Source organism: Apis mellifera, linkage group LG15 (assembly GCF_003254395.2).
Source record: "Apis mellifera strain DH4 linkage group LG15, Amel_HAv3.1, whole genome shotgun sequence".
Taxonomy (NCBI): Eukaryota; Metazoa; Arthropoda; class Insecta; order Hymenoptera; family Apidae; genus Apis; species Apis mellifera.
This window is the reverse complement of record NC_037652.1, coordinates 2248662-2275857: the sequence shown is the minus strand read 5'-3', so window position 1 is coordinate 2275857 and position 27196 is coordinate 2248662. Positions and strand designations below refer to the sequence as shown.

At 22.2% G+C, this 27196-nt stretch overlaps 2 protein-coding genes across 13 annotated transcripts; one reads left to right on the top strand and one right to left on the bottom strand.

The window, feature by feature from the left end:
• The first annotated feature begins 814 nt into the window (after window positions 1-814).
• On the top strand, window positions 815-15597 carry LOC726853 (protein scarlet). Of its 11 annotated transcripts, none has more exons than XM_016916608.2 (15): window positions 815-1113; window positions 1466-1501; window positions 4324-4489; window positions 4621-4669; window positions 5929-5978; window positions 6782-6915; window positions 8518-8670; window positions 9542-9780; window positions 10389-10485; window positions 11043-11285; window positions 12452-12685; window positions 13428-13563; window positions 14267-14372; window positions 14682-14782; window positions 15322-15503. In XM_016916608.2, exons 2-15 carry the CDS (start codon window positions 1478-1480, stop codon window positions 15501-15503), a joined length of 1914 nt encoding a protein of 637 aa, XP_016772097.2. In that variant the 5' UTR covers window positions 815-1113; window positions 1466-1477. The 11 variants fall into 11 exon arrangements, with proteins under 11 accessions (XP_016772097.2, XP_026301187.1, XP_006559106.2 ...); XM_026445402.1 differs by having other exon boundaries at window positions 815-1322; XM_006559043.3 differs by lacking the exon at window positions 1466-1501 and having other exon boundaries at window positions 816-1113.
• Window positions 15598-15862: 265 nt separating this feature from the next.
• LOC412203 (protein brown) lies at window positions 15863-22174 on the bottom strand. 2 transcript variants are annotated; one of them, XM_395665.7, is made up of 11 exons: window positions 21866-22173; window positions 21590-21638; window positions 20912-21092; window positions 20419-20611; window positions 19706-19895; window positions 19068-19283; window positions 18838-18946; window positions 18106-18327; window positions 17042-17283; window positions 16581-16681; window positions 15863-16064 (listed from the first exon to the last, which is right to left on the bottom strand). In XM_395665.7, the coding sequence occupies exons 1-11, from the start codon at window positions 21999-22001 to the stop codon at window positions 15883-15885; spliced, it is 1821 nt and encodes a 606-aa protein (XP_395665.6). In that variant the 5' UTR covers window positions 22002-22173; the 3' UTR covers window positions 15863-15882. The 2 variants fall into 2 exon arrangements, with proteins under 2 accessions (XP_395665.6, XP_016772092.2); XM_016916603.2 differs by having other exon boundaries at window positions 15909-16064; window positions 16565-16681; window positions 21866-22174.
• Window positions 22175-27196: the final 5022 nt, after the last annotated feature.

Genomic DNA, 27196 nt, shown 5'->3' with positions numbered 1-27196 from the left:
TTAGAACTTTGTGACATAATAGATAAAATAATAATAAAACAGAAAAATAGTTTAAATAATATAAATATCTGAAATTAAGTAAATTAAATTTTTTTTTCAATTTTAAAAAGATTCATTTATTCTTTGTTTTTTTTCAAAAATAAAATAAATAAAAATAGTCATACATATAAATGTTTGGCTTCACAAATGATTTATTTCATATTTATTATTCGATTATTTATTTTGACCAAACAATAGTAATGAAAAATATTTTATACAAATTATTGCTATAAAGAAAGAATAAGACACTATAAAGAAATATTAAATTTAATAACTATAATATTGAAAAAAAAATGTGGATAGATCAGAAGAAAATAATATCGAACTAAAATCTAATTTAATTCTAATCTAAATTTACTTTAAACAGAAACTTACTTTAAATTGAACTTAAATCTATTTAATCTAAATCTAATCCAAAAATCCAAATCTAATCTAGAACTATCTAACTTTTACCTATCATAAATTTATTCCAACCTAAACCTAACCTAAATCTTCTTTAAATGTTATAGGTGCAATCTATAAACCTGACTCAAACCCATTCCAAATCTTTTATCAATATCTTGCTTCAAAAATATTTTTTATATACAATTTCATATATATAAAATATTCTTTATTATAATAACAGACATATTTATAATCATTTAATCATCAAAATTGTTTAAAATAAACCTGTTAATAATTATTACCTTTAATTTTTAACTTCCAACATTTTGTATCAAAATTACCAATTGTATATATATAAGAAGATCATTAACCATCCAACTGAATACACCCCATCTGAAATAGCTTTAGCATTTTTATCCATCAATCCGCTAAGAAATACGCCTTCTTGTAGCATAATCCTTTCACTGTTTCCACGAGTTCGTTGTATCATAGTTGTTGTATAACGGTCTTCCGTTCCGTATAAGACACACAGTCGCTTATTTCACAAAACCACTTGCGATGGTGTCGCGAGCAAAGCTCCACTCTGGTTACTACAACTTGACCAGTCTCTCGTTTTAATTCCTATACTTCATTCAATCGATACGCCATAATAAAAACTTGTAATAAAAACTATAGAAACCTGTATTATCGGTTAGTTCAGTGTTTCGTGGAAATTATTCTATCTAAAATTAATTGTAATAATAAAAGTGATAATAGATTTTAATAAGAATAGTATATTTTAATGATATTTTTTAATTATTCGTTGATTATATAGATAATCACTTAATAATCACTTGTATTTCATTATACACGAAGATGTTACATAATGGCAGTTGCATGTTGTTTGATGGATTTTCGAGGTATTTTTAAATTGATAAAAATTGTAATAAATCTTACTTATATATTTATTTTCAATTTATGAACAGTTTGTCGGATTTATAATTTGTTGTTTGTTGGTGATTTGTGAATAAATGTAGAAATATTGTAGAACTGTTTATTATAGTGATTCTGCAGGATGATTTTCTACGACACGGTTAGAGTAAGTGGATATAATATTTGCTTTGAATGATTATAATTACTATTTTATTAATTGATTATTTTGGAAAAAATGAGGTATAGAGGAATTAATAAAAAAATTTTAAAATAAATTTATATAACGATGATATGAGAATGAAGAATAATTTATTTGTTCAAAATATTTATTAATAATTTTTATTGTCCATAATGATATTGAATTATTTTTATAACAAAATATTTTGATTATGAAATATTTCATAATATCGAGATATCATTATAGACTGTAGTAATTGCTGGAAACTTAAGAAATTTATATTTTAAAAATAAATTGAAAATGAAAATAATAAAATTTTCTGATATATATGAAATTTTTTAAAAATTTGTAAAATAATAATATGATTTTTGTATAAAATTAAGGTAAAAGAAATATAATAAATAAAATATTATAAATTATGATTTAATTATGACTAAATCTTATATATTTATTCTTATAAAATATTAATATTATATTCGTGAATATCTTTGAAAGGATTTTAGAAACTAAAACATAAACATAAAATGGGATACAAATACATATCACTTCAAGTTTATTTATTAAATTACGAACAAATGAAGTTTATGTTAGATGGAGCTATTTCACTCTATCTCCATCACTCTTTGTCTAAACTTTATTTCTTTATAACTTAATAAATATATCTCAATTCACATTTTTGTATCTCAACTTTTGCATTTGATAGAATTAATCTTCTGAAAATATCCTGCGAATATATTAATATTGTATGTATAGTCTATCTTATCAATGTGAACCTAAAAAGAATAAGATAAAATATTTAATCAAGACAAATGTGCATCAAGGTGTAATAAAGTACTTATTTATAGGCACACTTATTTTCAAGATTAATTATATATGAAATTTTCTATTTTAATTACCAAATTAAAAAATTTAGTATCTTTTGATAAAGTTTTTTTAATTATTTTTTTTTTCTTATATTGTTCATGCGTACTTCACTCGAATTATTGTGAATGATTTTTAACAAAATTTTACTAAATTTTCATAAATATTTACTTTATATAACTTTGTATTTACATTATATATTATATATTTATATTAATATATTACATATTATATAATATTTAATGATATTTCTCGTATTTTATATTTTACATATATTGCATAATATTTTTTTCGTAGATGAAGATTCTAAAGATATAAATTTACAATAAAAATTTTAATTTCTTAAATTTCCAACAAAGTGTTAAAATATTTTTTTTTTTTATAATTTACAAAGATATTTATTTTACGACTTTAGATAGATATCAATGATATTTGTATTATTAAATATCAATGATATTTGTATTATTATTATTATTAGGAAAATATTCTCATTTTTCATAGGGATATTCTCCTCGTGTACGTGATTAATTTTTTTTTTAAAGTTTTGCGGTTTGATAAATATATGCAAGTTAAACATGATACATTTGCTTCATAGAATTCTTCACTTGACTCAGATATATAACGAATATAAAGTAAGTTTCTTCTAAAAATAAAATCTTTATTTATCAGAAAATTTATTTATAGTCAAATTTTTAAATTTTAAGAAAAATAAATATATTAAAAAATAAAGATATGTACTTGAAATATCTTCTTTTAATTATATATATATATTTTTTTATTAGTAATTTTATAAAATTTAAGTTTTGAAAAAAAATTTATATATTTCTTATTTATATTTTTCTTGAATAAATAAATGATTTAATAACTCAATACGATTAATATTTCTATAATACGAATGTGAATATTTTATAATATGATGTGAATACAGTTTAATAATCTCAGATAACCATATAAACGATCGTGTTATAAATCATTTTTTATTACATTTACTTTTTAATCTCTATTAATTTAGATTTCACTTAATACGATTTCGATACAATGGATACAATAGAATTGTTATAAGATAATTGATTGTACTATGTATTTCCTTTTAGTGAAACAAATCTTATTAAATTTAATGTTATTATATTTTTCTTTTTACAAAAATATTGTAAAAAAGAAAACAATAATAAAAAATTTATCATAAATAATTGTTAATAAAAGAAAATTTTTATTTTATTTATAAAAGGAATTTAAAAAATTGATAAAGTAGATATAGATACATTAATCTATAAAAAAGTTTAATTAAAAGATAATACTTACATAAACAGCCTTATGTTTGTTGATTCACAAGCCGGACTTGCGTTTTATATAATCGAACCTGATCTCATGTTAATGAGACATTATGGAAAGGCTCATTACAATAAACATTCTTGAATAATTACAAAAAATCTTCTATGAATCTATTTAAATTTTCTTTTTTCTTTTTTTTAATTTTTTACGTTTCATAATAGTGATTCAATTCTGAATAATTACAATTGGTGAGTTTAAATACATTTACGTTTTATCCATTCTCTAAACATGAGAATCACATTGGAAACTCGATGGACGTTACATCGATTTCGTTTTTACTTTTGCTCATCTGTTTTTTGGGAATTTTCTGAATGATACGTCATGAGTTTTCAGATTTTAAATTTTAGATTTTCAATTTTATACAGTTTATGTTAAGAATATTAGAAAATTAATATTTTTTTTTTCTATTTAAGAAAAATTATAAATTATATTTTAAAAATAGATTTCATGAAATTATTTAATGGGAGAAAGTTATAAAGTAAAAGTAAATTTCATTAATATAAAAGATTATTTATTTATTTATTTCCTTTGTAATGAAATTATTTAAATTCAATTTTGATGATTGAAAAAGAAAAGAAGGATAATCTCTAGTTATAAATTGTATCAAATTTTTTTAGATGAAGCAGCAGATGAAATATCCTACTTTGCCTTTAAATGTACCAAATGATTTGTGTCTGACTTGGAAGAACATTTCTTACACGGTCGAAAGAAAGACCAATGGTGGCAGTCTTCGAGCGATTTTCGGTTTCCAATACACTGAACTCATTCAGTTACTCCATGGAGGTATATTTTACGTTAGAAAAACCAAAGAAATAATAATATATAATTAGATAATATCTTAATCAGATACAGATAGAATTAAAACAATCAGGTATGAATTATTATAAAAGATTAATTCTTTGATATGCTTCCAGTCAGTGGTATAGTTAATTCTGGAATGTTGATGGCGATTATGGGACCAAGGTAATTATTGAGAATTTTTCTCAATAATTTAATAATTTTTCTTAATAATTTTTCTAACTCTGGAATACTAAATACGAATCGTCAATTGTTTTTATTCAAGTTTTTCAACATATATAAATTAATAATTAATTATAGTTATAATATATAGTTATAATTAAGTTATATATATATATAGTTATAGTTAATAATATAATATAATAGTTTTCTTTAATAATTTTTAACAATATTCTAATTTAATAAAAATGGTTTCCTTATAAAATTTATAGATTATCATTTATAAAATATTTTTACTTAAAAATCTTTTGATTTTAAAAATTATCCCATTTTACCATATAATATTTTACTTAATTAATTGTAGAAAATCATTAAAATTAATTAACTGATAACGTTACTATGATATATCAATCTTTAATTAATTTTCTCAACACAGAATATATCAATTTTACAGTGAATTTTATTAATACTCTAATTTAAAAATGTTCTTTTTAAATTAGTAAAAATATCAGATTTAAAGATATTTTATTTTATTCAATAAAATATATTTTTCCATATTCCAATATAATAAATATAACTTTTTTATAGAATTTAAGACTTTACGAAATTTTTATTTGAAGACTATAAAATTTGTCAATTTAAAAAAAAACTTTACACCATATGGTACATCATCTAAATTCATTTCACATTATCCAATGAAACTTTTTTCTACATTCAATCATTCAAAATCTGTTCATTCGTATAGAATATTCCATATAACACGTTGAAGTATGAAACGCTATAAAAAAACATTTTTTTCACCGCTCTTTGAACTTGGTCGCTGAAACAAATTTATTAGATCATTAAAATTTGAATTGGAGCGTTATTAACAAAAGCTTCACATGTAAGATTTACACATCTCGAGAAGTTGTTAACGCTTAACGTTCTCTGGATTAAGATTTTAACATCTCTCTCTCTCTCTCTCTCTCTCTCTCTCTCTCTCTCTCTCTCTCTCTCTCATTCACTCACTCACTCACTCACTCACTCACTCATTCATTCTCACTCACTCACTACTCCTTAACTGAGGGAACAGTTTGCTGATGCGTTTAATATTACAGTGTGCTTAAAAAGAGGGTGGAGAGTAGAGCAAGGGGAAATAAAATTGGATGTGCCGAGCGTGGCTCGTGAAAATTGCGAGTGCTTAGTATTCCAGGGTTAATTGTTTCTAACAAGAGGGTTGAAAGTTTTTCCTTCATTCAGAGGAACTTCTCGATTTCTTTTTCCAGCGGCGCTGGAAAAACTACCCTTCTTGCGACTATTAGCAGACGTGTCAAAGGTTTATAAGATAATTTATTTATTTTATTAGCTTGTATCGAAAAGATTTTAAAACTTTAATTCTTTGTTTTTTTTATAAACAATAGATTTTTAGCAATGTTTTTTTTTTGATTTTCTTAATTTTTATTTTTATTATATTATATTGTATACATTACATTATATCATGTATAATATTTTTTTTCTCTTCTTTTCTTATTTGATATTAAAATAAATATTTGAAAAATGATTTAATTCAATGAATTTAATTCAATGTATTCTAAGTCAAATTTCTTTACCCAAAATTATTTTTATATAGATAGTAATATAAATAATAATAGTTTTTTTGGTTTGGTGACGCTTTTGCTTTTTAATTTTTGAATTTATGAATTATTATTATTGAAGATATTATTTTTTTTAGTCCATTATGAGAAATCATTAATAGTAAAGAAGAATATTAATAATGTAGTAATAAAATTAATGAATTAGTAACTAATTGTGTTTGAATTAATTGGTTTTGCTTCATCCTAATTTATTTAAACAATATACTATATTTTATTTATATATTTATTCTTACATTACAATTTATTTTTACATTTAAAAAATTATCTCTTTTATATAATTTTACAAATTACAAAGATATTACTCAAAAAATCTAAGTTCAATAAAACATTTTTCCTTTACTTTTTAAAATTTCAATTTTAATAAAACAGAAAATAATGTAATAAACATAATTTTATAAAATTAAAGAAATGGGAAATTTTCTTTATCCTTTCACAATTTTTCTAATCAAAACAAAAAGATCTTTGATCAATGTGTTTTCAATAGGCAAAGCGACAGGTGACGTCTTGTTAAATGGGAAACCTATCGATACCGAGCAGATGATAAGGATATCTGGATTCGTTCCACAAACGGACTTGGCAATCGAATCGCTGACAATCCAAGAGCATATGGAATTCATGGTTTGTCCAATTACAATAGCCTAATTAATTATACAATAGCTCTTGAGTCACTCACGTTCCAATCACATTCCTTTAAGAAATTTTCTGGTTCTCAGAATGATGTGAAAACATCCTTTTTGATATGAGCTTTTCAGTTTTTATTATAAATAGATAAAAAAATAATAATTGATCCAATATCCAGATAATGATGTCATAAAGTATTCATAATTTGGATTTTGAATATTTTAATGTTTTTTTAAAAAGTGTGAATATTTATATGTATCATTTATTATAATGCTATACATATTGCTATAGATTATAGCAAAGGATGATTTTTTATTTTAATTATTTTTTATATTAATACATATATACACACATTGATTGAAATTATTCATACATATATCATTGAAATTACAGAAAACTTTTAAAATAATTTATTTATTATTATTAGATTGTATAATAAATGATATTTGGTACATCAGACGATAGAAAAATAGAAAAATTAAAGAAATTCTTACTTTTAAATTATATATACCCATTTATAATTGGAAATATTTCAATTGAATAAAGATATAGAGGTGTCGAAAGTGTTTCTTTGATAAGTAATATTTCACGACGGACAGAAGTCCGTAAATCCAGTCCCTTCCCCCATTAATCACATTCATTTTAATGGACGATAGAATCTCGTGAAACACGATCGAATCGTGAATAACCGGTAACTGGTCAAAGTTTATGGGACGGCTCACGATACAACGGATCGAATAATCAATTTCGATAAACTCGTATCGATCAACAGTTAGCGATTTTAAATAATTGCCTCTTATTCGAGATCGATAAAATGATTTATATCGCGTAGAGTATAATATCCTGATTCGTTACACGTATAATAGAACGAAATTGCATAACTATGACAGATCGAGATCCTTATAATTGAATTTAATGAAAAAGGGATTCCTTTGTTGAAGATATCGTTTATTGAATATTGAAAAAGAATTTCATAGATCATTATTTGATATTGTGAGGAGAAAAGTGTGATATTTTTATTCTTTGTGATTTTATTTTTTACAACTTTTATAATTTTTATGTTTTTCTTTTGAGACTATTATTTAATAGACTATTAGTTAAGATTATTAATTAATTTCGATATTATTTCCAATATTTATTTAATGAAAGTAAAAAATAAAATTTATTTATCTTCCAATTTCAAAAATCCTTTCAATTAATTGGTCATTATTTGGCATATTTGTTATATCCAATTACATTGCAAGTTTAAAATTGTATTACAAGAAGTTTAATGAAATCGAATAATTTGAAAAATAATTTGAATACCGGTTAATACAATAATTAATTCAATTCTTGTATTATCCAAAGGATCAAGATCAAGATTTTTCAGAGTGAAACTTCGTTTAAAATTCAATATTTCATCCGTGGTGAAAAGTTCATTTTGTATTTTCATTGAATGAAAAATCTAAGCGAGAATTTTATGAATTTCCGTTTAAAACTTTTAACTTAAAAAGCTTTATCAATGCTCAACTGACCATCAGCATCGACTAATTCGTTTAAACGTTGAATGATTGGATTTTGGGCTCATTAAAACTTGGCGATTGTTCTTGGTCGATCAAGGCGTGCATGAAAATGGACAGAAGGCTGAGGGCCAACTTCAGACGGCAACGTATAACAGTTCTGTTGAGAGAACTTGGCCTTGCAAAATGCATCTCCACAAAACTGTCCGCTCTGTCTGGTGGTGAGAGGAAACGTGTCACTCTGGCTGTTGAGGTAAGTTAATTATTTCTATTAAAAAATTATAAAAAAAAAAAAATTAAGGGAAAAGAAAGCTCAATTTAATTTCAATTTTTAAAGTTCTCAAGGATGGAAGATTAAATATAAAATTTTTTTAAGTTTTAGAAGTTGAAAGAATAACAGAAATATGAAATTCTGAAAATTTCAGGTTTATTTATCTTATTATATCGAGAATTTTAATTTTTTTAATTTTCGAAGCCTCAAAGATAAAAAATTTAAATTGTTGAACATCAAATTTTTGAAATCAAGAATTCCATCTCGATTTCAAATTCAAAAATCATAAAAATGATAAAAACATTTCAAACAATTCAAAACTCCAATAACATAAAATAATATTTATCATATATTTGTCTTATCTATTAACAATTATCTATTATTTCTTAATTATCACAAGTAAACTCATAAATCTCAAAAATAAAATTTTCAACTTTCAAACTTTCGATTCTAAAAATCAAAATAAATATAAAAATTAATACACAAAAATATTGTTTAACTTATATAAACTTGCATATTAAATTATACAATTGAAGTTTATTTTAGATGAAGCAAGACAGAGCTTTGTCATTCTCCGTCTTGCTTTATCTAACGTAAACTTCAATCTAATAATAAATAAACTTATAATTCCATAAATAAACTTGAATCGATATTTTTATATATTAAACTATACTTTTGTGTTTTTTTTTTTTTTTAGCCTTTAGAATCGATTTTATTATATCAATTGTACATATATATATGTACATTAATTAATATTTTATAGGATGAAAAATGTGTTAGGAGACTCACGTTTAATATTGGCTCGCAAAAATTCCTTAATATGAAATACACCTAGAGTAGAGAATTTTTCTAGCTACTCACCGAGCCGAGCATTCTCTTTTGCGACGAGCCAACTACTGGATTGGACAGCTATGGTGCTATGACTGTGGTGAGGACGCTCAGGGAAGTGGCGGCCAGCGGAAGGATAGTCATTTGCTCGTTGCATCAACCTGCTTCCGGTTTATTGGAGATATTCCACGAGGTTTTACTACTCTCTGGTGGTAGAGTCGCCTTCCAAGGTTCTTCTATAGATGCCACAGAATTTTTCGATAGGTTCAATTGTAATATTTATCGTATTTGTTGTTTAAATTAATTATTATTCTGAATTTATTGTTATATTATTATTTTATTTAGTATTTGGTATAAAAATTTGAAATGGATTGAAACAAATATTGAATATTTACAGAATAAATTACGTGCAGTTATTTGGTATTTAAACTTGCATTTGGTGTTAATTTAAATTGACATGTTATTTAGATTTTTTAAAGGAAGATTATAAAATTTATAAAGTTAATTTTTGTGATATTTGTATTCGATTTTAAAGTTTGAGAATCTTTTTAAGATTTTCATAATTTTTTCAAACTCAAATTATTATTTTTAAGGAATTTAAAAATTTCATATTGTTTTATCAAAACCAACGTATTTTATATCTGCCATATATAATACATGAAATATAAATATAATATTTTTCAAAATTAATTCTTCGAAAAATAAAAATAAAAAAATCATTTTTTATTTTTCTTTAATGTAATTTCTTTTCATAATAACTTGAAGGATTGAAAATTTATAAATATTTTGCTTTTAAAACAATTTATTTTGGTTAATTTATTTATTATTATTTTTTTTTATTTAATTTAAACATAATCTTATATAATTTACAGTTTGAACCTTTCCTGTCCTCCAACTTTCAATAGTGCCGAATTCTACGTTTCTCAGCTATCCATTATTCGTGACAAAGAGGCTGAGAGTTATAGAAAGGTATTCAAAACAAAAATTGATAAAATCAAAAAATTCACAGCTTGTTCCAATTTATGAATATTTATCTTCATTTAAGTAATAAAATTATTCACTTTATGCTATATTAAAAAAATTACATGTATCTAATTCATATAATAATAACCTAATCTATCTTTAATATATGATATCTTTTGGTTAACAAATTATAACAATTCTCATATAACATAGTTGATATAAAGTTTAATAATATATTGTTTATAAACTGTCTTTTTCTTCTAATTTATATTTTACTTAAAAATATCATTCCTGGCATGAAAGATCATTTTTGATAATAGAATTTAACATCCAAATTTTCTAAAACTATATTCCTATGTAATTTTTATATTATAAAAAGATTATTTATGTATAAGGTATATCTCTAATTTAATTACAATTAAGCAACATTGAAATCAACAAAAAAAGTTTTTCATTAGTTTATGAAATTTCTTGGAATAAATTCTTCTTCTTGGTATCTATTTCGTTAAAAATAAAAATTATTTCGGTCAAATAGAAAGTGAAATTAAGATGAACGTGTGCAGGTAAACTGGATCTGCGATCAATACGAGAAATCGAAATACGGTCTAAGGGTGTCGAAATTGATCGAATACTCTTGCGTCACGGAGTCCATGGAGCTACCCTCCATATTTTCAGACGTCTCTCTATCTCTGAAAAATTTCAAAAAAGCTCGGTTTCTGACACAATTGCACTGGCTCGTATGGCGTATCTATCTCGATTACAAGAGGAATTACACGACTCTTTTCTTGCGATTCATAACGTACATGGTAAGTTGTCGTTAGCTCTGCTTCCCTTTTGACCAACGTTAAGTCGTCTGATCCCTTTCCGGTTGCTCCTCCGCTTTTGTGCTTTAATTGTTCCTCCATCATAATCTCGGCCATTGTTGCAGAAGCTTGTGCTAAATTAAATATTAAATTGAAGGAAAAATTAATCTCTTGAGGGATGAACATATAATTAAAGTAGAAAATATAATATAATACAATAATACATAATAAGAATAGGATAATTATTATTTAGGTAATTATTAGGTAAAGTTTATTATACGTAATTAATAAAATTAATTTGAATTAAAATTTTTATTTTATTATTTAAAAAAAGAAATGAATATATTTAAATCCAAATCTCTCTGATCTGAATTATTATTTATGATGAATTTTGGATATCATGTGAATTGAATTTTAATTTATTTTTATGAAACTATGGAAAAATTTATATTATTTTCAATTTAAACAGAAAAGATAAGTATATAAGTATATAATATTTTTTAAAATCCATATTATTTATTCTTAAAGTTGCAAAGTTATGGTAAATTTTGGAAAAAACAATTTTTTCCCCTTGTTTTTTTGTATTTTGATGATATAATTTTATACGTATTTATCAAATTTGATAAAAATATCCATTTCAATTTTTTTTTTATTTATTATTACAGTAAATTATTACATATTAGGTCAGCCAAAGTTTTCTGATTTATTGTAGGTTATTCTACTTAATAGATCTACTAATTTCAAATTTTTAACAAATAATTTTACTTTTGTAAATTATATTTATAATCCTTAAATTCCAAATTGAATCATCTATTAAATTATTTTAATTCCAATAAAATCCAATATCTGTAGACTGAATTATACGATGTTCTATTTGAATATATACATATATTATATTTTGAAAATAGAAGAAAACCGAAAATTGTCTCATTTCCTGTAGAAAAATAAATTTCTACAAAAGACTTTCCAATATTATTTGAAAGATAAATGAAGTGTAGAATTTCCAATATTCCAATGTATCTTGAAAAATTAGATAGATATTTTTAACTAGAAAGTAAAGCATATAGTAGATAGGTATTGTCTCTTTAATTTGTATGGATTTCTTTCAACTTTTCCCAATTTTATCCATTTTTAAATTCTCATAAAAATCGACAAACGGCTTTTTAAAGTGTATAGGAGTGCTGATAGGGTTGCCCTTTATGAACATCTCGGGAGAAGCGATGAATCAAGACACTATACAGAACATGCAAGGTCTTTTGTACTTGGTGGTCGTCGAGACAGTGTTCACCTTCAATTATGCCGTTTTCTATACATTTCCAAGGGAATTGCCACTTTTATTACGCGACATCGCTAGTGGGCTCTATGGTCCAGCTCCATATTACTTCAGCAAGGTTATCGTTTTGGTGAGATCTATTTGTTCGATTATCGATAAATATTAATCTTTATACCAAGATATTTTTACCATATATTTTTTCCAAGATATATCATTTAAACAAATAATTTATTTTTTATATATGAAAATAGCAAATCAGTAAATAAGGATCTTATTCAAGTTATTTTTTGAAAATTTTTTTGAAAACGATGTATACACTTAGTTTTAGAAACTTTTTAATATTAAAATTTTCATTTGACGAAGTAATAGATTCTTTTATATCGTTATTTATCATTTGATATTTTTAAGAATCTTAATAATATCGGTTTTAGTTACAATGATTGATTTCTCTCCATGTCATTGTTTATAATTTTTCTTTTATACTCTTTTATTTTATTTTTATATTTTAAATGAAAGCGTATATTGTATTATATATATTAATTGAAAAGTAAATTTTTTGAATTAGAGAATCAGATTAATAAAAATTATATTTATATTTGAAATAAGTGATTTACATTAAACAGAACATTTATTAGATAATAAATCTATTAAAAAAAATATAGATAAAAATATTCATAAAATAATTATTGAAACAATAATTATAAAATTTTTTGTGCTAAGAAAAATAAATTTTCGAGAAGTACAAAAATAATATAATTTAATTGTACATCGTCCCTTTATGCTTTCGAGATATTATGTTGCCTCGTTGAATAGAGGTGGAATCCAATTTCCGATTTCAATGTACGGATAGTAGATTTGGTGGAAATTTTCAGATACCTGGGGCGATAATACAGCCATTGCTATATTCAGCTTTCATATTCGCAATCACGGGGCTGAAGGGTGGACTTTTAGGATTCGTTTACTTCGCACTGCCAGTTGTTGTCTGCGCCATTTCAGCATCCGCTTTTGGTGAGCATCTACTTGCTTAGCAAAGAAGGAGAGGGAAATATGAAAGAGAAATAAATCGATTTTTATTGAAGGAAAATTAATGATAAAAATTTGATAGTAATAAAAAAGGAAAGAAAGTGATAACGAAAAAAAAAATAATTTACTTGCCATTGTTGTATAATTAATAAATATTTAAATGTTTAAATATAAAATTATTCTAAAAATTATTTTATATTCGAAAATTAATTTTTTTATAAATTTCGTAGCTTTCCAAGTTTTTTCAAATGTCTAAAAAATTAGCTATATTTAATATTTTTTATGGATCGTGATCTTTATAAAATAATTTTTCAAGAGTTACAATCATTTTTATTTACGATTATTTATATAAAAAAATTTAAAATAAAATTTTAAACATTTATTTTTTTCTATATATCTGTGTGAGAATATATTTAATTATAAATATTATATAAACTTAAAATATTAGAAATATTAAACAAATTTTTAAAAATAAATATATATTTTTATATTTGTCTTATCTTATTCAATTTTTTTATAATTATAAGAAATGGAATTTTATATAATTATAAAATGGAGGATCATTATAATAGTATATTTAGCTATTATAAGAGAGTCATATCTGAACAAGTCATATTTTTGGAAAATATTGTTCTAATTATATGATCAATAATATGACTGATAAAAAGATGTGATTTTTTTTAAACAGGTTTATTTTTATCGGCCTCGTTCAAATCGATGGAGACGGCATCTCTATTTTCTGTGCCATTGGATTTTCTTGGTCTGATGTTTTGCGGGATCTATTTACATTTGGGGTAAGGGAATATTTGGGGAAACAATTAAAAATTTTATCAAGAAAAATTTGACTATCAAAAGCAAAATTTATTTTATATATAGATTAATCAAATTGGCAATATCTTATTTTTATGGTCTATATTTAATAATACTCAAGATATCTTCTCAAGTGTCAAATTTAAAAGTCTTATCATAGCTTCAATATTCGAATGAAATTGATGAAAGAAAGAAGAAAGAAGAAATATCAAATATATTCCATTTATTATTGCAAATTCTATTAAAGGGTAATGAGTAATGATGGAAAAAAGAAATGTTGAAAATTTTTCCAGATACTTGACGTCTTATATCGCTTGGTTAAAATATCTATCGCAATTCTATTATGGCCTCGAAGCGGTTTCCTTAACTCAATGGCTTCTGATCGATCACATAAGTACGTAATTGCTCGTTGAAATCGATTAGATTTATTATCACTTTATTTTTCATTTTTTTTTTTATATGAATTGTTTAAGGAATAAGAAATATTTACTTGATTGTAATTATTAAATATTGGAGGATCGATGGAATAGAAGAAGTTAAAATGAAAATGAGAAAGAAGAATAAAGAATCGTGAATTTTCTTTTTTAGTTTTTACGAAATAAAAATTGGAAAATAAGAAATTCCAATATAGAAAATTTTTAAGAGAAAATTATTTATTTTAATATAAGTTTTACTTTTAATTAATCTTTTCTTTAAAAAAATAAGATAATTATATCATTTTGTTATAAATTTTCAATCTTTTTTAAAATTTAAATTTTAACTTTATTTAGATTATTTTTTTAAAATTAAAAATTTATCATTTACATCACTTTTCGATATTTTTCACTATATAATTCAAAAAAATATTATGCAAATATAAATTATATCAAATATATAAAAATTAATTATAATTGGAATATTAGAAAATATTTTTCGACACATTTTATGTTTAAGATTGTTCTTCAGATCCGGAAGAGCCGTGTATTTCCAGCGGACTAGAGGTTTTAGAAAAATATGGTTACTTACCAACTCATTACACCATGGACATAATCGGTCTTCTAGTAATTTTTTCATTCAGCCATTTGGCAGGTTTTCTGGTAATCAGGCACAGAAGTCGCAAGGAACCTGTTTATTAAATATTTTACTCTAATTTAAGTTATAAATAAATCACCTATATTTTTAAATTTATTTTACAAAAATGCACAAATTTTTATAATTCATTTATATTACCATTTCTAAATTTATATAGTTAACCAAAGAATGAAAAATCTTGCTCTCAAAATAATTGAAATAATTACTTTCAATTTCATTTAAATTGACAATTTAAAACATTTTTGATATATAATATATATTAAAATGTTTATATTATACAAATATATTTTAATATTTTAATTATTTTAATTAAATTATGTATTTTATTATTAATAAAAGTAATATAGTAGGTGAAAAATTATGAAAATAATATTATAGAACATTTATAAATTATTTTATGTAAAATAATTATATTATTGTTATTTATAATATTGTTTGAATTTTTCTCCTCCTTCGTAGCCCAAAATATCCAATAATATTCATTGCAATTGTTAAAATCAAAAGACCGCTCATATCCCAAATAAGATTGTTCTCCTTGAATCCATACTCCGATAACACTTGTTCTCCATTTTTTAAACAAGGTAAGTCGCTAGATACTTGGCAATCTATAAAAAAATTAGTTAAAATAAATTAATAATTAATTTTAATAATTAATTCTATTCTATCTAAAAAATTGAAATTTTGAAGTCATTAAAATTATAAATAAGTCATTAAATCTTTATAAAGAAAAATATAATTTCGAATAAAATATGGATTTTTCATATTGGATCCATTTTCGTTGTAAATTTTATTTCAAAATCATCAGAAAAAAAAATTTTCAAAGAAAAAAAATACAAATATTTTTATTGAATATATTTTAAATTTTGATCAATTAAACGCAATTAAAATGTTAATATATTTTGCCTTAAATAAACACGTAAAAAAGAATCATAAATCAAAATTCAAATAAACATTGAAATTTGAATCGAATTAAAATTTTCTGCTTTCGAAATGGACGCAAAATTATATCAAATAATAACTTAATTGAAATATCTCGCTTCAGATAAATATCTCTGCTATGGACAATTCTCCAGCTGACATTGCGAGAGAGAATAATTTACTCAACGATGCAATGTGCTCACCGATGTCGTCTATTCGTGACCAATAAATTATGGAAAGAGCTTCGTTCAGGTAAAAGAATATCGAGAAATATTTAAAACACGTCAGATACGTAGGCAGCGACCTGAAAACATCAACGTGTCAGTTTTATAGGTCGTCGACTCGTAAAAAAAGTTACGGGCTCGTTTTCAAACTGTGTACAAGCTTTTTTATCGTCTTTTTATCTGTTTAATTTTAAACATTCCAACGAAATAGTTACAAATTTTTAGTAACATTTCTTCAAACTATGCTACATTTATAGAAATAAAATTTAAAGTTGCAAAGATATTATTATTTTTTTTATAATAATTTTAATTTCTTTATCTTCAATTATCAAATACAGTGATTTATGAACAAAAATTTATATCATTGTACAGAAGTTTTACACAACATATAATTTCTATTTTATTTTTATGTCGCGTATAAAAATAAAAATATGTAATACCTAAGATTATAAAACATCCCAGCAGTTAATAAAAATAACATGTCAATAGGTACCATGATTGATGTAGCGATATCGATATTCTCGATCATAATGGAAATCATTAAACCATATGCTGTACCACAAATCGCAGCTGTCGATGTAATTAGACAGTAGAATAAAAAATTCAACAAGTCTATTTGACTTATTAAAATAAAATATATAACTGTTGTGAATAAAACAGCCTTCAGTATAGCTTTTGGTACCTAAAAAATCCATTTATAGGCTATACATATATTTGTACTAAATCTTTGATTCTATAAACAAAAATTTCAATTAAAGTTTATTTATTCAGCTATAAATAATTTAAGTCTAATATAAACTTCAATTATTTACAACTTAATAATTGAGAATTATTTTTTGGAAATAATAATAGCAAATAAATCAATGCCTAAATCAGATTAGAATTTATTATTATTATAATAATGTAAGTAGATATTTGTTTTATTTAAATGTAGTGAAATATTTTTTTAGAAAGAATAATGAAAAAAAAAATGTTGTTACAAAAGTTATAAAAAAAATACATTAAATAGTATTAATAGTTTTTTCCTACACAAACAGGTTATGTAAAGAAAAAGATTGTTGTTTTTCTAAATAGAAATCAATTTTTATGCAAAAATATATTAAGCTATTTAATATCAAAAAATCATTAAAACTTATTATCAATAAGCTTATTTCTAATCTTAAATTAATATAAATATTTTAATATCTTTTTAAATAAAAAGATTATTAGTGCATTATATGATTTTTAAAAAAAAAACAAGAATCATTTTCATATGATTTTTATGCATCTATCTATAGAAAAATGATTAATACTAATTAACACATTTCCTTATATCAATTAACTTTCGCAAACAACATTCTTTTCGTGATATTCTTTTTAAAAATTTCATTTAAATAAAATAGGCACTCCAATCGTTATTAATATAAAAGTATAAATAAAACTCGTTCATCCAAATGATAAATAAAGAGTGAAATGAATTTTTATCATAGCTGGAACATTGAACGTGAAATTATTGTACTATTACCAATCCGCAAAACGTGGCGACATAATAGGGTCCACAACTATAAATACCGTCCTCTCGCAAATAAATCAGAAGCTGGCCAGGGAATTCGTAAATCACGGAATAGGCAACCGTGAACGAAATTTCAGAGCTCATCATGTATAAAGCGCCCCTTGCGTTTTGCACACCCTCTTGCGTTCTTGGATTAATACCCATGTAAAAAGTGGTTACCACCGCCATGGAGAGCTACGATTAATTTAAATTATTATCTATTTCTCTTCCTTTTTATCGTTCATTTCCTTTATCATTTTTCTTTTTTCCATCAGTGGAAAGAATATTCGGAAGAATCGCGCACTGAATCGTGTAATTTTGTGGAAAAATGAACAACGATGAATCCTAGATTCTAGTTATTTTTCTGGTTATTATTTGTCGAAATTTTTCTAAGTGTTTCTAATTTTTTTTTTTAATTGTAATTTTAAAGGAATGAAAAATTCTAATTACTTCTAACAGTTTTGTTATTGCATTCTATAATTTTAAAAAATTAAGAGTAAGTTTCTAAATTTTAATTACATTTTTTTAATAATATTTATATTATATTTATTGAATTTTTCTTTAATTGATATATACGAAAATCATTTTATAGAATATAAAATCTAGATCAATATAAACTATTAAAAATTTGATGAAATCAATTTTTTCCTAATTAATAATTAGCATAAAAAATAGAAAGAAAAATTACTGATAAATAAAACTTACGAAATAAGAAAACCATGAAATCCATCCATCAGAATCGAAGATCGTCCTTCGATTCTGAACCCATATTCTCCATATTAACCAAAAGAATTGTGTCATACATCCAGATTTTCTATAAATTATTTCCATTGCTAAATTTGTTCGAAGATTAATTTTTAATATTTACATTTTTAATATTTTTAATATTCTTTCTAAAATAAAAAAAAAAAGAAAGAAATCTTTTGTCATATCACCTCTGTGGCTCGATTTCAAAGTATCTCGTGTTTTTGATTTCAGGAATCCTCGAGAGAGGAGATCGTGAGAATGCTCGACATATCTTATCGATAAGTTCACTGGGTCCAGTGTCCTCAGGCTTGGGATTTGTCGCGTACATTATGGGGTTTCTTCGAGATAAGAGTTTTACGTAGTATTCGGATTCGTCGAAGCCAACTGGACATTCATAATCTAAACTATTATTTTTTCGACATTTAGAATTGTATGAAATTCTTGTAAAAACTTGAGAAATCAGAATTTAATGTCATTAATATTTTTTCAAATAATGAATAATTAATGGTTTAAAACCAATTTTAGATGATTCATCTTGTATTTTATTTTAAAGAATAATATTTTTTTATCAATTATCAATATATCTCTATGTTTAAATAAAATTTGTTTGAAATTTCTTAAAATTGAAATTTTATCATAATATAATATATAATACTTATTTATTATGACAATATATATAATTTTTTTAATATAAAAAATTATTTGTTAAAAAATTACTTTATGATAGATAAATTTTCAAATGATAATTTTAAAAATAAATAAAAGTAATAATTTTATAATTATTAATTATATTATAATTAAAAAAAAAAAATTAGAAATTAGATACCTTAAGAAAAATTTTGTAGCATCTTTTAAAGATCCAAAATAACCTGTTTTTCCATCAGATAACAATAAGACATGAGTAAAAATATTATATATATCCATTCCTGGTTGATGAATCGTACAAAACACTGTAGATTCCGAACTTATAATTTTCAATGCATTAACCACTTGCATTGCAGAAAATCTATCTAAGCCTGAATAAATAAATTAACAAATTAAATCAATCAATAATACAATAAATTTTATAAAATAAAATAAAAGAAGTTAATTATAATTTCATATTATAAAAAAAAATTAATAGAAAAAATTTAAAAAAAGAAAATAAAAAAATAAAACTAAGACATTTTAATATAAAATAAAATTTTCAATATTTTACTTTTTCTTCACTCTTCTTAAATATATTCTTTAATATCTTAAAAATTTTCCTAAGAAATAGAAAATCATCATAATAATATAACCAAACATTAAAACATCCTTAATATTATTATTTTCGCTTCAAATTAATAATATAATTTTTTAATATGTTAAAATAAAATATTAAAATCGTAAATTTAATAATAATAAAATAATATTAAAATGATTTTTTTAATATTTCCAAAATAATTAAATTATATTCTTCTAGAAAAATCATTATATTATACAATCAAATATTTTACAACTATATAATATTATCTCTTTCGTTTCAAATCGATATTTTTTTTCATAAGTTTCGTTTACCCGTAGTTGGCTCGTCGAGAAACAGTATCTTTGGCCTACTAATCATCTCACTGGCCAACGAAACTCGTTTCCTCTGTCCACCAGACAAATTCGATATCAATACATCTTTGCAATCGATTAGGTTCAATTCCATCAATAATTTCATCGACAAGAATTTCCTTTGTACTCTATTAATATCCGTCTTCAAAGCACACTAAAATAAATCATTTGTTTTATCATAAATTGAGACAATTAATTGTCATTATTTTCAATTAATATTCAATAATTTCAATGGATAAATTGATTTATTATGTAATTAACACTACTTATTATTTTTTATTATTCGTAATATTCACTAATACAATTAATACTGATTGTTGTTATATTTTTAATTATATCAATATTATATCAATATTCATCTTTAAAGCATTTATAATTGAATAAAATTGACTTTGAATTACTAGGAATTTTTATTATATTTTTGATTAAAAATTAAAAATTTAATTTAAAATACCGAGAATAATAAATGTTCTTCCACTGTGAGTGAAGTTGGCAGAGCGTCGAATTGAGGTAGATAACCAGACATTACAGACATAATTGTCCGTGAAATGATTTGACCATTTATTGTTACCGAACCAGTTGTTGATTTGATTCTTCCTGCTAGAGTGGCCAAAAATGTCGTCTTCCCAGCACCACTGGAACCACCAGAGATACATGTATTGTGTTCGATTTTAAAATTTTTAATTATTAATTTTAAAATGTAATTCTACTGTTTGTTCAATTCATTGAAATTGAAAAAAATGATTGGAAGCTGGAATCATTTATAAAAAATCATAACTTATAAAAATTTTTTTTGAAATTAATGGAATAAAAATTTGTATAATAATAGATATATATTTATAATTAAAATTTATATAGGATAATTTTTTCTATAAATAAAGAAAATAATATCAATGCTCTCTATGATTTTTTTAAATCATAAATAATATTCTACTCTTTATTATTTTTATTATATTTAGGAAAATAACATTATAATTATTATAAAAATAATTTATAATATTTTTAGAATTGATTGGAAAACAAAATTATACATTTTTTAATATAATAAACCATTTTTAAAGTAATTTATTTTTTTTTATTTCAGTTAATTATCAGATTAAAAATTATTAAAAATTATTAACTTTTTAAATACCTTGATCCCATTATAGCAACCAGATTCCCAGTCATAGCATAACCAGACACTAAAATCCACACATATATATATTATTCAAATAGTTTGGCAAAATAGTAATTTTAAATTTCCCATAAGAAAACTTTTATCAAATTTTTATCAAATAGAAAATTTTTATTTTTAAATAAATAAAAAAATTAATATATAATATTATCTAATATTATTATACAAAATTTTTATATCAATCAAATAGAAAGTTTTTATTTTTAAAAAAAGTAAATTAATAACTAATATTACCTCCTTTCAAAATAGTCAAAGTTTCTTCGTACTCTCTTCTTTGGAATTTTTTGTAAATAGTTGTGAAAAAATCTCGTTTCTGACGAACGGTCACTGTCAAATTATTCCAAATGATCATATCTCCAGCATCTTCCATCTTTTCGGTAATTATCGTAAATTATAAAAATATGTTATTTTTATACTATTTTGTTTCATGAAAAATTATAATATGAACGAATTTTAGAAGTTAGCTACTTGGTTATTTGGCGCCGTTTTATCATTGTTATCATGAAATGTCATTATAAAAACATGCCCTATCTCAACCAGAATAAGAGTATCTTTATATAGACATGGTAGAGAACAAACTAATTAAAAGATTAGGTAAGAAGTTGAAGACAATTGTATCGTTATTTCGTGCTATTTTGCTGTAATAATTATAATAATTTTTCATTAATTTTTTTTTTATTTTTATGTAATATTTTGTATGTAATACTATATATTGTATGTATTTTGATGCAATGATTTAATTTCAGAAACAAAAATATCAAAATTAAATCAAATATATCAAATTAGAAACTATTATTTTAAACTGATATAGATACTTATATAGATAATTATATATTTAATTTATGAAAGATTAACTATTATAATTTAATCGATCTAAGTATTTGTTTTTTGAAAAGTTAATTGATTTCTAATTTATAATCTAAAAAAATTGATTGTTTTAAAAAAAAAAAGATTTTTTCTGATTTTACTTAATTTTTGAAATATTATTTTTAAGATAAATCATTTTATTTGTGGAAAATGAATTGATTTCTGAGATTAATTACTTGAATTTTAAAAAATTAACTCTCTAAAACACTTCTGTAAAGATTTTAAAGAATTAACTTTAATAAAACTAATTATTTAATATGTGAACAATAAAGTAGTTCCTAAACCTTATCACTTAATATCTGAAAATTTAATTTTCTGAAAAATAAAATACTAATTCTATATTTTAGCATTCAAATTAAAAATTCCTTACAAAATGCAATTGATAAGTTTAAATAATTTCTCTGAGTGGTTCATACATTGTAAATACTACTTGTAAGATAATCTTTTCATAAAGATTTTAATTAGCCTAATAAAAAACAAAATGAAAGAAGAACAAACTATGATTAGCCTCTTAAGGAATTGAGAAGCTACATATATATATACTTATAAAATATTCATAAATTCATTAAAAATTTTTTTTCTTTGGCATATCCTATGATAAATTAAATATAAATTGCTGTGCTGTTGTTAATGTACTTTGACTTCAAAGTAAGTAGGTTTAGTTTTATTTGAAAGAATGAAATTCAATTGCGAAAAATCACTGAATTCTCGAGTCGTCATGAAAAGAATGAAAAACAGTTTTATCGTACCCTACGTAATTCCATTAAATGTCAAACATATGCGTATAATCAAGAAAGAATCATCTCAGTGGTTCTCATATTCGACGAATAGATATTTTTCCAAATCAAAACATTTGTTTAAAGCGGATATAATAAATAAAATCGATAGAAATTATAAATAGAATATTTTTTCAATTCAATTTTGTTTTATATTTTTTTCTTTTTTTTAAATGATAATAATAATCGTTATAATAATTTATTAAAATATCGTAATACTATTTGCTTATAACGAATTATATTCTATATTGTGTTATTTAATTATTAATATTAAATTGCCTATCATATCATCAACATCTATCACATTACGTAATTAACATGTCCAGAAGTCAATGTAAAATTCATCACTTATTTATCAAGATATAATTTAATTATCAGATCAAAATTAATTAATATTAATATTATTCTATAGGAATTATAAATAAAAAATGAATAAAGTTATTAAAAATTATTAGATTGTAATTTTCACGTAAAATTTATTTTTATTTTCATAATTAATAATGAAAGTATAAATTTTCACGTTAGTTATTAAAAAAAAAAAAGTTAGAAAGTTAAAATAAGAAAAATTATTAGATTAAAATTTCTATTACATATTTATTATTATTATCATTATTTTATTTCTATATAAGTTTAAAAAAATACGTAATTCTGATAAATTAAAATTTTTACATAAATTATATTTTCTATATTTTTTTTCCAATTGAAATTATTTACAATGATTTTTAATTTAAATAAATTATGTTCAATTAACAATGAGACAATTTGATGAAAATAAAAAAAAAATTTCAGGTTAATTGTCTAATTTAAAGAATCAGATTTGAGAAGCACCGCATTAAAAAGTGTCGGTACAGTGAACACGTGAAAAAGAATGTCGAGTCGTGAGTACCATTTACGTAACAACGATTACACGCGCGATGACTATGAAATCGCGAATGAATGGTCTAAGGAACAAGCTCATAGCACGAAGCTGATGGGAATCAATCCTGAACGAAGTGAATCCTTATTCGTTAAAATTTCTCGAAATGAATTCTTTTGACGAATGGCATAAAAATTCTTTTTCAAGAATTTTTCTTCTATTTCCTTTTAAATTTTGTCGAGAAATTAATTTTTTTATTTATTTTAAAAATATAGTTTTCATTTGTCTGTTTAATTATTATTCAATCAATGAAATTAATATGAAATGAAATATTTGATTCATTGTAAAATGAGATTCTGTTCGAATATTTAATTATAATCGATAGAATTGAATTTTATTTGTTATTTGTTGTGAAAAAAATTTCGATTTGTTTGTTAATTTTTAATTTATCGTAAGATAAAGAACTCAATTATTTATTTGGAATTTTTAATATATCGACTAATTGATTCCTCATCGATTTTAATGATTTTGAAATATATTATAAATTTTTTTTTTTATTTCGAATAACTTTTTACATAAACGTGATCGATTTCAATTTTTGAATTTATGCAAACAATTTTTTAATATCAAATTGTATCGTTAAATTTTTATACGTGTGCTTTCATAATTAACCATTTACCAATTACATTCATATATTAATTGTATTGTTTCATATATATTACAAACACACACATTGACTGATAATTAATATTTATAGCAAGTAAAATAATATTACTATATTTATTGTTAATATTTATTAATAATAATTTTTCTTTAAATACATAGAATAATAAAATGATGTTTTCACCTGATATTATCATTTTTATCTATAATTCATTTTTCTTCTTTATAGCAAAGAAAATATTTTAAATAAATATTCAATATTTTCAAAAAAAATTCTAATATAATTTATATATCTGTATTTTCTATATTGTAAATAGATAGGTAAAAATCATATAAAAATCAAATTCTTTTTTTAACAAGAAGCATGTATTTTTTAATGCATAGAAAGATACAGTATATTTAAAAATATAAAAATGTACTAAATCACTTATAGCAAAGAAATTATTATATTAGGAAATATTTTTTATAATGTTAATGTAGTATTCATTCTAATACTCTAATGATAGTCAATATTTTTTAATATATATATATATTAAATTTAATAATAAAAAATTTGTCTTCTTATCATCTTCGTCACAAAATCTTCAATTATCCTAAAAAAAAATTGTGATATTATAGAATGTAAAAATAATAAGATAAGAAAATTATTAAAAATATGAAATTTTTTCAATATTATAATAATTAAATATATTTTCTCACAAACAAATTAATTTTAAAAATAATTTAAAAAATTAAAAACAAACAAAAAATGAAGGAAACCAAGAAAAATAATGCTTTACAACAAATAATTCTATTAAATTTCAATCACTTTCCTTTATAAATTATATATATATAAAACATGCTACTTATATAAATATAATTTCTATATATAATACCTATGAACAAAATATTTTCAATTAAAAAAAAAAAGATTTTTCTATTTTTAATTAAAAATAGAAAAAGAAGAAAACGATAAAAAAACAATGCAGAGACGTATGATTTTCGTTTTTCTTGTTAAATACATATATTTTTAGACATATATTAATTATAATTCGTATAAAAAACATTATTTATTATCGATACATTAGAAAATGAATGATTTTTCAGGCATAATAATCATATTTTTAACGTGAAATATAATTTATTTATGGACAGATTAAAATTCAATTATGTATATTAGACTTATTATAACGAATGATAATCAATTATTTTATCAATTATCTTTTCAATTTGGTTAACACTAGAAATACTAGTCAATCCATTTTGATCTAGTAACGATACTAAAATGTTTTTTAAATTATTTTTCAAAATCAATAATATTTACAATTAATATAGGTAAAAGATATATTCAATTATCATAAATAATTATTATAAAGTAAAATTGAGAAGTTTATCGTTTTTTATTCAAGAAAAAATTAAAAATTGTTTACCTTTCATTTATATAAAGTTTAAACATACAAATTTAAATTATATATTTTCTATCTTATTGTAAAAAAATTTAATTTGGATTGATTGTCATATATTTATCATAATTACTCTGAAACTATAAATCTAAAATTGAAAATTTCTGAGGGAAATTAATTGAAGAGTTTTTTTATTTTTAAAATATTATATTTTTCAAAAGAAAAGAAAAGACAGGTTTAAAAAACACAGATTTCAAGATAAATTTTTAATAATTATATTATCATACTTTGTTCTTGAAAATTAAAATTAATAATTTTATAATTTTTTAATTAATGAAATTCTTTAATTATCTAAAATTTAAAAAAGAAATTTTGACAAAATTAAAACTTTTCTGCTAGATATTCTTACTTACTACTAACAAAAATTTAGTATTTCTAATGTTAAAATAAATGACAATCATATCCATAGAGTTTTTCGCGAGTTAAAAAACAAAAAAAAAAGAATATTTTTTTAACTATTGACTTCATAATTTTATTTACGAAATTAATAAGAATAATTCATTGATTCTATCATTATTAATTAATATTAATTATTATTAATTACATGAAATAAGAATTCATTTTCTTATTAAAAAACTAATATAACTTAAGAATTAAAATCGATATAAAAATGGCTGGAATTAATTTATTTGTTATATTATATTAGCATAATCTTTGTCGATTAAGGGGTAGAAATTAAGACTAGATTTCAATAAAATTTATCTTAGTTTTCATTTCCAAACGTTAATATTTTTTCTTTCATTTAATATAAATTTAATTTTTCATAAATTCAATTAAGAAATTTAATAAGAAAATTTATGAATTAAATATATTATAAAAATATCATTATTTCTTGATTTCTTTCAATTTTTATAATTTTGTATTTCTTTTCTTTAATAGTTCTTTTTCCACCCCTCAAATTCTTTCAATGTTTTTCTAACTCTTTTTTTTTTTCTAAGCTAATGATAGCTTACTTTCATGA

Coding starts and splice junctions, on each gene's coding strand:
- LOC726853 (XM_006559040.3), top strand. CDS start 1,478: ATGATTTTCTACGACACGGTTAGA. Junction 5,979..6,781: donor TATTAGCAGACGTGTCAAAG/GTTTATAAGATA, acceptor TGTTTTCAATAG/GCAAAGCGACAGGTGACGTC. Junction 10,486..11,042: donor AGGCTGAGAGTTATAGAAAG/GTATTCAAAACA, acceptor GAACGTGTGCAG/GTAAACTGGATCTGCGATCA.
- LOC412203 (XM_395665.7), bottom strand. CDS start 22,001: ATGGAAGATGCTGGAGATATGATCATTTGGAATAATTTGACAGTGACC. Junction 21,093..21,589: donor GTTGCTATAATGGGATCAAG/GTATTTAAAAAG, acceptor TGGTGGTTCCAG/TGGTGCTGGGAAGACGACAT. Junction 18,328..18,837: donor TTTCATGGTTTTCTTATTTC/GTAAGTTTTATT, acceptor AATTAATCGTAG/CTCTCCATGGCGGTGGTAAC.